This window comes from Balaenoptera acutorostrata, chromosome 4, assembly GCF_949987535.1.
Source record: "Balaenoptera acutorostrata chromosome 4, mBalAcu1.1, whole genome shotgun sequence".
NCBI lineage: Eukaryota > Metazoa > Chordata > Mammalia > Artiodactyla > Balaenopteridae > Balaenoptera > Balaenoptera acutorostrata.
In genome coordinates, this window is record NC_080067.1 from 120,605,049 (window position 1) to 120,619,799 (window position 14,751).

Genomic DNA, 14,751 nt, shown 5'->3' on the forward strand with positions numbered 1-14,751 from the left:
CAAACCTCATGTGGCAGAAAGATATAGACAAGCAACTATAATGCAATGTGATGAGTATTACAATAGAGAAGTAAGTTTAAGGAATAATGACAAATAAAGGAAAGGTAAGTAACCTTAACTAGAATAGGGTGGGGTTTCAAAGGAAGAGTAGGAAGTACTAAAGGAAAACTAATGGGACTATTCCTTTTTTTCCTCATCTTTCATTTTATTTCTATTTTTTGCCTTTAGCTAGGAAAATTTCTCTCCACCTGCACGGCAAATAGTGACACTAGTAACATTTTGTTGTACTCATTGGTTAGAAATCTATTCTGATGTGGAGATTACTTTATGTTAGGGACTACTTCTCATTACCTTTATCCTTTTTGCTTCTGACTCAGAGCCTGGCACCCAATAGACACCCAACTGTGGGTACTATTATTTGTGAATAAGTGATTCAAGATTCACCTCAAAACTCAACTTCTATAGGCTTGCCCCAGCCTTATCTGGCATACATGGTTATCCCTTTCTGTATGCAAGTTATTATTTTGTGCACATTGCTTAGCTAGGGCTCGCCATACAAAATTGTGTGTGTGTGTGTGTGTGCGGTTTCTGGTCTCTACCTCTGAATTCTGTGAGTTTCCTAAATCAGGGATCAGATCCTCCTTATTAATTGTGTTTTTGTTTCTTTCATCTCTTTTGCTTTCCTTTCTGGCACTGGGCTTAACAGTTCTTATGTACTTAAAAAAAAAAAAGTATGTTGAATAAGTTCTCTATTATGATATACCAAAACAACAAAAACAAAATCTACATATCACCATAAGAAGTACAATTGCTGAATCCTTGTTTGTTAGAAATAAAAATTATTAAAAGCAGGTGACTTCTAAAGTTTTTTGTTGTTTATATTTCAAGAAAACTTTAAATTTGCATAAGTTTCAAATCAAGGCATATAAACAATTCTATAAAAGCTCAAAGTTAATATCATGAATAGCAGAGTATAAATATAGAAAATATTAAAAAATCTTTTTTCAGTATTATAAGGTTTTCACGTTAGAAAATACAAAAATATTAATAAGATAACAAGAGATGGACAAAGTCATTGTCATCTCAAATCTACTAATCAAGATTCCAAATTACCTACAATATTTACGTTATCTGAGTTCAAGACTTTATGTTTATAAATGTTTAACAACACTACTTTTCTTCCCCCAGTTTACAAGTTCTATTTTCTTATTTTCTAATTACGGCCTTTAAAATGCATTTTTCTAAGCCCTGTAATAATATCTTCTTGTGAAATACACACCTCTGTTCCCTGCTTCCCTGCCTAGGAATTGTGTGACACTAACATATTTTATTATTGATATGTATTACATAAGATCATGGGCAAAGTTTTGTTTTTAAAAAAGTCAGAGAAAGAAGGTATGCTTTTAACTTCCTATTTCAGATGTGAACGTTTTAACAAAAGTACAATAAAAATGACATGCATATATATGGGAACTACAATCTCAAAAAGCAAATGAAGCCCTTTGGAGGGAAAGAAAGATATAGAGAAAAAATATGGAGGTATGCTTATTTATATATATGCATGCCCATCTATCTATCTATCTGTGTACATAATGCATATATAGAGTATATGTGTATATATATTAGGTAACTGAAAGAAAAAGCAAATGGAATCTTTTTTCGGAAGCAAATGTGATAAAGAAAGTTCTAGTTAGGAAAATTAATCTGGAGACCTCAAAGACAGCAGTTATGTAAGAAAAAAGGAGATGGAGAAAAAATTATAAGCATGTGCATGTGATCTTTATGTAAAACAAGATAGGAAATAAAACCATTATTTAAATAAACTGAGATATTTTAATACCTAAATACTTCTAAATAAAGGAAAACTTGGAATAAAAAACTGCCTCTATTCTGCATTTTTCAGTTTCAGTCAAAAGCAATGGGTAACCTGGAAATTGTGAGGAAGACAGAGCACTTAGAATTATTAAAATAGAAAAAGAGACTATGTTTCTTCTGACTATCTATTTTTTTTTTTTTGGATTAAAAAATAAACAGTATCAATGTCTTTCTACTTCAAAATCAATTAACAAACTAACAGAGGAAAACAAACTAATTCTTGTGAGATGCTTGGGAAAGAATAAGGAAGCTGGTCACTTAATTTAAAACTCTTAAAGGAAATTTTCTAACTTAAAAGGTTTTGTTACAGAGTGTGCATTGGCTTGAACCTCCTTTATTGTTTCGATCCCTAAATTCCCATCAAAGCTGATGATTAAAGTCCTACCCACTGGCCAGATCCCTACAATTATCCCATTGTGATGGAGCTCAACAGTGGGCGCCCTGCTATGGCCAGACATCAAGTCATTAGAGAAATGCAAGGGATGATGAAGAAGGTTATTTTAATTTCCTTTTCAGCCCTTCTCAGGAGTGCCTCTTTAGTTCACAGAGCTCTGGGTTACTTGCTTTCAAACTAACAAGCAATATTATAAATGGAGGCTGCATTATCATGATTGCAGACAATCTAAGGCACTTGATGGCCAAGGATTCTACGTCCTCAATATGTGCTGTGTTGTATTTATCAGCTAAAAATATATAGATGGGGCAAACAATAAAAGAGGGGGGGAGCAATGAACAGGTTGGGAAGGCGGCAGGGAAAACAGGAAGATGACACGGTATCAAGACGAAAATGCATAACAGAGAAAGGAGGATAGCCCTGGGCATTTTGCTGGTATATGAGATATTTTTACCCATTTTCTTGCAGTTCCACTGCATAGTGTTCCAACTCTGTACCAGGAAGGGGCTGGACTGGGGGAGGAGGTAGTGGAACACTGGCCCAGGTTGATCCATTGTTTTTCTGTGCTTTAGAAGAGTTTTTATTTTTCTTCTTTTTTCCACCTTTCCCACCTGAAAATAATAATACATTTATTCAGACATAGTGAATATCACAAGAAACAGAGTATATCAGACAGGAAGATGTATTTATGTTTTCAAAACACCAGAAACAGTATGTTACAGCTGTTAAAAGCTATAAACAATGAAATGATATAATCAGAAAAACATTTTTATAAATCACTCAAAATGATATTGTTTCTTTCACAATGCATTAACTGCAGAGCTGAATAAACCAAAAACATGGCTGCGGTAGCAAAAGCTAATTTATTGATTTATTCACGTTTGCTGCCTCCACATTTTCATTGTTAGATGAAATAATGGGCCATAACAAATTCTTTCAAATGTCAGATTTTAGTGCGTTTATAATGCTCTTTTGCATAATCTGTCTCAGTGGAAAATGCAGTATCTAAGGATACAGGCTAAACTTTTCCATTAGAATTTACTCAATTTAATTAATCCAGGAGAGTAACAGTTTTCTCTTAAAAGTAACTTATAAAAATCAATCAACTACAATCTGGAGGATACTTGTAAATCTTTCACAATGATATGTTTTATAGAATTTCTGACTAATGAATGGCACAATTATTTTTGCATATAGCGAGAGTAGTTCCCAGATGTCTAAGCATAACATTTCTTAAAATTCCAAATATGGGGAAAATTAATGGAAATACAGTAATCAGTTTCAGTATTCTCATAATACAAATGAATTCATGCACAAAACATGAGCAGAAAGTAGGTTGGCAGCATATAAACCATATCTGGAATTACCAGAGCTTAATGAAATAGAGTTTAAAAAATATAAAAATATTTAAAAAAATATAAAAGTATAGCTTTATCATTTGTTCAATGCAGTACTTTTTACTCCGCCAAAATTAAGTACATCAAGTTTCTTCCTAAATGGACCACAGTTGGATGCAGAAATGTGTACTTCTTGAGCAGAATGACAAAAAATGTTTCAGGGGAACCAAAGTAACTTCTGTCACTCCCACTACAGTCAATAGCTGTATTTCCAAAAAAAAATGGTATTGACCCCTTGAACTACATCTTTCTGGAACTAAAAGTTACGAGCATCAAATATTTGTAGCACAGCTATCTAACAATAGAGATATCACTGAAGTTTGCCTCATCTCCTTTCTTCTACCAATTACTAACCTGCATCAGCCAATTCAGAAAATTATGGAACGTAATAATAACTTTGAGTTTCAGAAAGTGATGAAACTACTGAACTGGACATATACGCTATTGCCAATTATGGAATTATGTCTGCTTTCTAGGTAGTGTGCACATATACACACATATTTAAAAGAGCATCCCTGAAAACTGAGTGCTTTCACCTTTCCTTTCACTTTTTATTTTTGGCAGAAGAAGTATTAAGAGAAAGGAGAGCAGGTATCTTCTGCTTTGAAGATAAGAGCTGGATCTCTGGGTTTGAAAACTAGTTTCTCACCTAGTTGACAAGTTATTCATAGATATCACCTCAATTTCCATACATGTAAAAAAATATAAAGTTACTATTTTGGGGGGTTATTTTGAGTATTACAAGCGATAATGCATATAAAGGGCTCAGAATGTACAATAAATGCCAGTCATTATCACACTCTCCTATATCCTCTATCTCAAAGCAAACTCAATTCTACCTGTTTCCAAAGCCATTCCCCACCCAACTCCTACCCCAATGAGGATCCCAGAAATAACCTGATTCTTAGAATAAAAATAATAAACCTGATTGAATTTAAGTCTGTAATTTTTGTGTTTAAGGTAGGTGAGCCTTAATTCTTTGTTTCCTGATCAAAACGATCATAAACAAGATTGTATCTTTCTCGGTAGTATCAGAACTATGTCTCAATACTTAAAAGAAGAATGGGTTGGGCGTGTGTTCTTCATAGCTTTTCCCTAGTTGTACCTCTTTTATCCCTTGTATATTTATATGTGTACTATGCTTTTTTCACTTTTTATAGCACTTTTAGAAATGTTATATGATCACCACCAGAACTGACACAAATAGGGAAGTTTTTACATCTCCATTTTATAGATGAGAAAATAGAGGTTCTTTCTGAGTTTGTGGTCCATATTCACACAGTAGGAGAACAAGCAATCTAGAATGCAGCAGCTTTACTGGAAATTACAATTTCTGCAGCTCTGAACCCAGCTCTGTTGAAATCCTTGTCCAAGGTCAGGAAAGCCATTATCAACTCTTCCAAACAACTTACTTAAAAATGTGCTGTGGAAGCAGAGGTGATTCATAGGGGGAATTTGTGAGGGTTTTCCATACAATGTCTACTTTCCCCTCTTTGGGGGAAATTTCTGCTCTCTCATTGTGGGTACTTTTGGTAAGACTATCAATCAACGTGCTTTGTCTTCTCTAGAATGAGTTAAGAGGTGGGCTCTTAGCATAATAGGGGCATATGATATGAGCTGAGAAAATTAAATTCTCTATCTGAGATCTATATCTTGATCTAAGTGAACTCATTGTGTTGCTGTTTACTTGCAACCAAAGATCATCAAGCATTTTAAGGTGAGAACTGCCTGCATTATATTTTAGGGGAACATATTTTGATGACTTGCAAATATATCTGACCCGTCCCTCTTCAACTGAAAATGTAAATATTTGGAATTATATTTACTTATGCTGAACAAATGATTTCTATGTAAAGATAATTATGAAAATAGCTCATTTTAAAATTAAACTTATAGTCTATTTTTAAAAAATACTGGCATATAAAAAGATTTTGTTATTACTACTGGCACTGTGTAGTATATGCATGTTTATATATAAAGTTATGATTGCAGATACTATTTTGAAAAAATCTGAGTTTTATATTTTTTGATGGTTGGCTTTTTTAAGAGAAGTGCTAAGAACTTTTGTATTTAATAAATTATAAGAGTGTTTCAAAAAGGGTGAGAAATTCATTCATATAACTCAGGAATGTCCAATTTTCTTTATTACTGTGATTATTTTAAATTTGTTTCATCACTGTGCACAAATTAAGAAAATCTTATAATATCAATATGATATGATCCAATATCCATAGGGCAGTTTGATCTTAAATCTAAGCTTTAGGAAACATACCTCTGATTATAAGCACAAAACAAACTCTAATATTAAACTCAATTTGATTAAACTAAGAAGAGAATAATCACGTCACTCTTACCTCCTAAAGAATGCTTTCTATCACCGATTTAAGTAATTTTGTATTCAAATGTAGATGAAGTAGTTAATATAATTCATATATATATATATATAAATGTCACTCAGGAGATTAATGGATTCAAAAAAGCAGTAAGCACTATTGTGAATCATGTTCTGCTTACAATTACTCAAAAGATAACTTTTAAAACTCAGTGGTAATCAGGATATACAGAATATTTAATAAGGAATTCACAGAAGGTCTTAAACAATCCATGGCTTACAATATATAGATTTAAAAAAAAAAAAAATATATATATATATATATATATTGATTGACACTTTGCATATCTTGAATGAAATAAGCCTAGGATAAAATTAACTTTTTAATTATTCAGTACAATTATGGGATTCCTCATAAATAAATGACAGTACAAATGACATATAAGGTTATTCAAAAAATTCCCCTATATTATTAAGCCAGTTTAAATTCATAACAGATGTTTAAAATTTTCTGCATTCTACAATGTATCTAATTCTACCAATAGGTAAGAAGAGCAAATGGCTCATTTTGGAGGGGAGAGAGAACATTAACATTTTCAGACTGAAAGGGTTCTATCTCTGAGGAAAAGTCATTTCGTAAATGTTAACCTAATGATGTAAAAGAATTAACTCTTTATGGCCTTGATGCCTCGTAGCCTGTGACATATCATAATACACTATAATCTTCTATTAAGAAACTGAGGTTAAAAAAAAAACTTCATAGAAATAAATAGTATATCATTAGTATGAAAAAATAAGCAAATAAGGTCATGGCATCAACTAGAAATGTGCAGATAAAGTCGTCAGTCATACACAACATACATGTTATGTTTGAAAGTTAGAATGTCTACTAGGACCTCCTCATTTTAGAGATGAGGATCCTTCGGCCTAGAGAAAATCACTGATATTCATTATGAAAGGTATATATTTCTTTCCAGTAAAATGTGTTTTTCCCCACGTGTGCTATACAATACCTGCAGTACAGACTGTTAGTTCAGCTGATGTATCTTGAATATATATTACAATTTACAGCACAAAAGAATTATCAATATGAAAGATTAGGGTTTTTTTGGGCAATTAAATGTAAAGAATAATGTCCCATATTAGCATTCTTGTTTAGCATGGTATCAAGACCTTACTCTAAATAATATCATTCAATAGAATCCTATTACATAATATTTCGGAAAAATTGTCCAAATATAGAAAGTCACATCACCAGACTCCTAATGTTATGAACAATCTCCAAAATTATTTGCATTTTTGTTGAATTCATCTTTTGGTGTCCACACCATGGGGTTGACTTTCCTATATGATCTTTTTATTGTAAAGTTCTCTTGACTCTTAAGTAGGGTTCAAGGCAGATCAAACTCATCTGCTCCTTAATAATTCGTATTTAGTAAAATGGTACTATTTTTCCCTGAATACATCCTTGTACAATTAGTGCATAAAGGGTGATGGTGAATTTTACCCCCTCCCCCAAATCATGATTTCATTAGGATAAACTGTTATTGTTATTTGAAAGATAAATGTCTGACAGTGAGTTGTGATCCAGGTACTTCTTCATGGTTGTTAGGAACACAGGTCATATGCTGGTGACAAACAAATATTTCTCCTTACTGTGACGAGACCAACCTGAGAGACTGCCACTCCTCTCTGAGCTGTTGTGAGAGCTGGTGGTGCTGAAATCCTGTGACTGGTTGTGTGGCATTCTATTAGACAATCCCTCAGCCAATCGGTAGTCAGGGATGTAAAGTAAGGCTAAGGGTTAAAGGGCAGAGGTCATAGTGGCATCATGTGATTAGTTCACAGCACAAGCCCATGCAGAACATGCAGTTAGCAACTCAGAAGCAGATGTCATAGGACAGTGGAGGCATGTTTTGTCTATCCTGCCTAATGGAAGTCGAGATGGACTATTGATCACTATTGAAAAAAGAGCTAAAAGGATGACACTGATTGGTGTTGGTGTGTGGTGATAGTGACGACGGTGGTGGTGGTGGGGATTGTGGAAGGTACTGAATACATGCCGTTATACTTTTTAGTTTAGGTAGTGAACCTGGTGATGAATCACTAAACTGAACAACAAATACTAATTTCTATCTCATGCAAAAATGACATAAAAATAACTCTTCAGGAAGTAAGGACTTGACATACCATTGTTACCTTTGTTCTGATCAGGTAGAGAATAACCAAATCCCATCAGATCTGTTTTTTGCTGAATTGGGCTTTTCCACTGTGGATCAGGCAGATCGACAGCCAATTCATGTATGCTGCTGGAATGCAATATCTGTGTAGTGGCATATGGAGTAGCCTGTGTTATTTGGCTGGAACTGTTGTAAGTGGTTTTGGTCGTGAAGTCAATGCTGCTATAAATGGCTCCATCTGAGAGCATTGTTGCCGTTTTATCCCCTTGGCCTGGAACTGGTGGCAGCACATCTGTGGTGAACATAGGGAAATGAAACAATTTAATGATGCACAGGAAGCCCAAAACCATCAGGACTGAAGATGAAAAATAAATGTGTCATGCCACACGTTTGCATTTCAGCTGAGAGGGGCTTCGTGAGCCAATGAAGGGTAGATGATATACAACCATCACCAAGCTATCAGCCTTGTGACAGGCAGGCCTACGGCTTGTCCTTCATGTCTCACTGGTTAACACACCCCTTCCCCCATTTTCTTCAACCATGAATGAGAAGTTTGGTATATTTCACTATTAAAAAATGCTTTCAGTTGCTCATTCTGTTTTAGACTCTATGAAATTGTTAGCTCTTTACTGAAGCAATGACAAAAGTGAATCTACAAATCATGGATAAAAGCATCTTTTTCCACTTTATCCCAAGAGACATGGAACATAACTGCTAAATAGATGCAAACATGTCCAAAATTACACTCTCCAAACTATGAGGCACTTTCTTCTGAAGTTTCAACTTGCTGTTTATCTGGGTTGATTTCACAGCTCCAGAAATGGAGTGTAACTAATAGTGGCAATTTTTTTTTTCTTGGGTAACAAAGGAACATTTTCATGAATAAGTCATTTTCACAATACAGCAGGATTTAACTATAGAAAAAGCAATGAGTGATCAGCGAGTTTAGTTTATGCTACCAAATCTTAGAAGTGGAGAATTATAGTTTCAAGTTGTAACACAGCAAGTATAAAATTAAACTTTAGGAACAACACTGAATATCAATCAGTCCATTTATCACTTTGGTGTGCTAAATTATCTTTACATGATGCTTTTTATTTCAGAACTGCCACCTCTCTCCTGAGCACTTACTTTCCTTCCCAGAAGAAAGATACTAGTATCTAAAAAAAAAGAAAAAAACCCCCAAAACACACACACACTAATACTATTTTTAATCATATAGAGTTAAAAGTGAATATAATTATATTATTCTCCTTAATAATGTATGTTCTGAAAGTCACATTTCATAGGACATGAGGTCATCAACCCACTTGATCTCTTCATTATGGGAAATTTTCAACTAGTTATAGTACTGTAATAATAAACCAGGTTGTCTCAGTACCCAAACCAGTTTATCATCACAAGGAGAAAGCTGAAATAGTCAAAATATCCTGAAACTTTTAGATGAGATGATACCCAACAGTACTTGAAGTAAGGATTCTTGTAAAATATTAATTTTGCTTTTACATTTTACAAAAGCTTAAAATGATCTTCTTTAGCAACAGTAACAAGACATTTATAATGTATTTTATGCCCTGTATAATTTAGGTCTCTCTGAGGGTTTTGATGTCTGGAATTCCAACTTGTTTTATAATTAAGTATATATGTACTTTATTAAATGACTATTTTAAATACATATCAGTGAGATTGTTAAACATGTTCACATTTGTAATATTTCACCAAGTTGTATAAGCAAGTAAATTGTTCTTGGATTCAGAATTTTGTAACTACTTTCTTGCCCTTCTTGTTTTTAGCTATAAACTAATTAGAAAATTTGATGACAAAGAAACATATTTCATTCTAAAGCATTAGGTCAGTATCATTTTATTATCAAAAACTTTTGATATTTAATAATATATCAAGATTGTGAAGGTAGATCCTTCACTCTAGGGAAGTTTTTAGGGTTTTGTTTCTACTTCCTCCACCATGTCTTTCACTGATGAATATTAACTGGATAGATGTCTCTCCAGCATTGATCCCAGCTTCCCAACACCTTAAATATGATGTTCTCCAAAGCTTTAGATTTATATTGTGAGCCACTGAAAGTTTTTGAAACGGTTGTGTTTAAATGTTTAAAAATGGAAAAAAAATAGTCCGAGAATCTAATCCTTCATAATGTTATTCTGCACCGAACAAAGCTACGGTTCTAGAAATAGAATCTCTCTCTGCTTATGAATTATAGAAACATTTCCCTCCAGGTGGATTTACTCATGATTTCATTCTGCAGTCTTTCAGCACCTTGGTTACACATGCATTTATTTCTTTTTGCCTGGAATAATTACTTGTATGAATGACTGTCCCCTTCACTGTATCTTAAGTTACTTGAGGACAGGAGTACCTGGGATTTATGTCTCTAATTCCATAATTCCTCGCTTAGCATTTTGCAAAGAGTAAGCACTTCCTGAATAGTTAAATGAATTTTTACAGTTTGTATTGTCAAAATGCAGACATGTGATAATTAGTAACTTTATCATTCAAAATACTATTTTCATTACATTTAAACATGTATTGGTATAACATTCTTTTTTTATTGTTATTAAAGTTGACATATTTGGTGTCAGAAGCCAGATTTTTAATGTTTATTTATTTATTTGGCTGTGCCAGGTCTTAGTTGTGGCACGCGGGACCTTCGTTGCAGCACGCGGGATCTTTTTCTTTAGTTGCGGCATGAGAACTCTTAGTTGTGGCATGTGGGATCTAGTTCCCTGACCAGGGATCAAACCCGGGCCCCCTGCATTGGGAGCACAGAGTCTTAGCCACTGGACCACCAGGGAAGTACCAGTATAACATTCTCAAAGGAAAAAATGTCAGTATCCGTGATTATTCTTCTAAGTGAACGTGGTAATACAATCATACATGTGGATCCCCTTAACTGCAGAACAGCGTAAGTAAAAGAAGCTAGGCTTTAAAATCTGTTAGATCTGGATTCTACACATATATCTCAAATTTTTCACCTTGATAAACCTTAGTTTCTTGACCTCTAAGATGGAAATATAATTATCTATGTCTTACATTTATTGTGCAAAGGAAATAAAATTTGCAAAAAATCCTATCTTTGGTACATAGTAAACGCTTAAAATGCTTATCACACTGAAAAGAGATACAGTAAACCCTGCAAAAACTTTGTCTTGGCCTTGATAGCTACCTGTGAAATATTTTCATGTCATGAAAATGAAGTGGAAATGGAAGAAAACCTTGAAAATCTTCAAATGTGCCCTTTGGCTAAATTAGACTGAGACATTTTAGATGTTGATGTAGTCTGCTAGAAACTGAAAAAACCAAAACCAAAACCAAAACACTTTCTCCATCTTCGCGCATTTAATTCTTGATATGTGGATAGAATGGCGTGTTATTCCAATGCAAGTACAAGAAAGACAGGCAGCTATTCCTTGATTGATAAAAGCTTTGGGACCAGAATTTCAAAGTCAGTGGGTAGGGCAGGGCAGTGTTTTGCTTTCTTGGTGAGGAGATGCTTGGGCATAGAACTACCCAATGTAAAGTAGTAGCCTATAATTGCAGGGCTCAGAGTTTGGACACCTAGGGGAGGCAGCCACTATCAGAGGGTCTGGTCAACTGAAAATCTAAACGGGGAGTACTGGATTACAGAGGGTAAGCAAGACTCTGAGGAATCATACAATTTACTTTCTATTCTACCATTTACTCCCCAATCATGCCTGTTGGCCACTGATTGTATGTCAAGCTTTGTGCTACACCTATATATTTAGTCATCCATTTAATTCTCATTACACACCTATAAAGTAGGGCTGGTTATTTTCTACATTTTATTTGGAGAATGGGAGGGAGATCCCTCTTTTTCAGTTGGTATTGACACAATGCAGAGTTGTGCAATAATTAGTAACTTTATTATTTGAAACATTATTTTAATTATATTCAAACTTGCATTGATATTACATTTGTAAAGAGAAAATGCCAATATCCATGACTATTCTTCTAAGTCAATATGTTTATACACTCATACATGTGAAATCCATCACTGAGGCTTATAATGGACTCAGAATAGTTTAGCTCAGTCCTGGGTCTCCTACATTAATTCTAACCTAGAAGTGTAGAAATCCTCCAGTGGATTCACATGAACTTTCTTAGATTACAGCACTATTCTCCTAAATAATCACCCAAATTTTCCACACTATCTCGATTCTCCACCCAGCAGCAGGATGGATGATTTAAAACAGTACTCGCATTCTAGCATTCTCCTCTAAAAGTCCATCAATGGCTTCTGAACATCCCCTTTGGCCAAAGTTTAAAGTCTTTGTGTGGCTCAGAAGGCCCTCTGTTACCTGTCCTTCTATATTTCTTACCACTTTTTCTGCCTTGCAATCTATACTCAAGTCATTAGGAAATTCATTCGCTTCTTAAATAGGTCAATGTTTCTCTTACTTTCTGGGCCTTAAAACACAGTAGGTTTCTTCTCTACACATTTTCTACACACTTTTGACTCCCCACCTTTCCTTCATATATCAGCTTAAATAATACTCCATTCATAGAACTTCCCTACTCCCGGGGGGCAGCTCTTTCATCTGGGGTACTGGCAAGGCAGCTCCAATCCATGTACTGTCTGTACAATCCCCTGCCAATGAAAAACTCAAGTATCGGCTGCACTGAACAATGGGGCCTGAGACTTCTCTAGTCCCATCTTTCTCTAAACCCATTGCTCTCCTAGTGACTGGATGAAAAGATGGAGAGGGGAAGGTGGTCATTATTTATAGTAGGTCCAATTCTGTCTCCTTATAAAGACCTATGGGGAGGACCCTGGTACCAAATTTTGAAGACCTTAGCATGTCAGCCACTTAGCGTTTTTTGTCTTTTATTTAGGGTACCAATTATCAGTTGTAGAACTACAGAAGAGCTCCCTGTCAACATGTTGTTATACTTATTTAAGTGTCTATTCCTTATATGATATTATATTTTTACTGTCTGCCATAGTGCCAGATACACAGGACATGATCAATAAATATATATTGAATGAGAATCAGAGAAGTGAAATGACTAGTTCGAAATCATAAGCCCTGTTTGGCAGCATGGTTCCTGATTTTAGTAATCTTGTACTAATAGTCCTAAAACCAAATGTATTATGAATACTTATCTTCTTGGTTAGTGATGACGTCCTTAAAAGCTTAGTTTTACTCAAGATAATAGATACAACAGTTTTATAATAAAATATTTAGTAAATGTACAGCATTATATGTACATGTGCGTCACTAAATTTAATTATGGAAGAAAATACTTTTTAGTATGTCTTTTTCAAAACATCTAGGAAAGCCAAGAAAACAAATAAGTGAAAAAATTTTGAAAAACATAACTCACCTCCACGCCCAAAATTCGCAATCTCATTTGGGCCACTACTGCTGTTGTTTACTGGCAAGCTCGTGGCTGGCCATGAATCAGCAAGCCACGGATAACTGGGATCACCAGCATTTAGAAGACCTGGGCGGCTAAAACGGTAATTAAAAGGAAATCAATCCATGGAACTCAATGAGAGATTTGGACATCTGTCTCATGAACTAAAATGGATTAAAGAATTTAAGATTTTAATTCACTTTCAAATTAAAATCTGTAGGCTCTCAAGAATTAAGGAACTTTAGTAGGAGTTCACTAAGGCTATATATAGATCAACCCTGTCAGTGGAAGCCGAAGAGTGCTGCCTGGGATTCTGCTGATATCCAAATGAATTCAGTCATCTTCCCTGAAACTGGTGGGAAACTGGTAACACAGCAGCATCCCGAAACAAGGTCTGATGATAAACCTCAAGGGAACAATTGCTCAGAATGATTGCTCAGTATCAGCCATTTCCAGGACTTTGGACTATTGCTTCCTTAATTCCTGCAGCTCCCATATTTATCTGTCCCCTATAGGCTATAACCCCCGATATGGGCCCTCATGCTTGATTAGAGGCAAGGAACTTAAGGGAAATTAATGAACAGTATTTACACTGTTCCATCCATAGCACATTTTCAGGTTTTCTAAATTTAAAATATTAGGAGAATATTAAAGGTTTTTTTAAAGTAATAAAAGATCCACTGTGGTCTGATCCAGCATGTGTATATAATCTACGAAGAAAACTTCTTTCATATCCTATTTAATAAAGAATGCCCATCTTTAATATAAAAGATGGGATTCTGATCACTTTCCAGATTATTAGCATATTTACAAAGATACAGCAACATCTATAGTCATTGTACTTTTTTTTCTGATAGACCCTTTGTGATACAATCCCTAAGAGAAACATGTGTTTCTATGGAAACTGCAATAAGAAGATCCAACTGCTTTCTTGCTACATCCACTAGCTCTCATTAGACCTAATCTCTTTTTGCTAAAATATTGATTAAATGGGAGATTGGAAGTTATTACCAGAGCCTAATTACAATCTCCATATCAGCAAAGGGAAAATAGATGAGGATATATGGGTTTCTTATCAACTTTTATCAATTTCAATTGAGTATCCAAAGTTGTGGAATCCAGTCTGATCAATCTACAGCCTATTCATCATCCATGAATCATTTACTTTGTGATCGA

At 34.5% G+C, this 14,751-nt stretch overlaps 1 protein-coding gene across 1 annotated transcript in view; it reads right to left on the bottom strand.

Annotated features, from left to right (window-relative positions):
- ROBO2 (roundabout guidance receptor 2) overlaps nt 1–14,751 on the bottom strand; it is a 573,165-nt gene that overhangs the window by 32,750 nt on the left and 525,664 nt on the right. The window contains exons 20-22 of the mRNA XM_007164107.2: nt 13,543–13,670; nt 8,189–8,470; nt 2,724–2,880 (exon numbers count right to left, since the gene is read on the bottom strand). Of these exons, the coding sequence (XP_007164169.1) occupies nt 2,724–2,880; nt 8,189–8,470; nt 13,543–13,670 (567 nt within the window). The remainder of the gene's footprint in view (nt 1–2,723; nt 2,881–8,188; nt 8,471–13,542; nt 13,671–14,751) is intronic.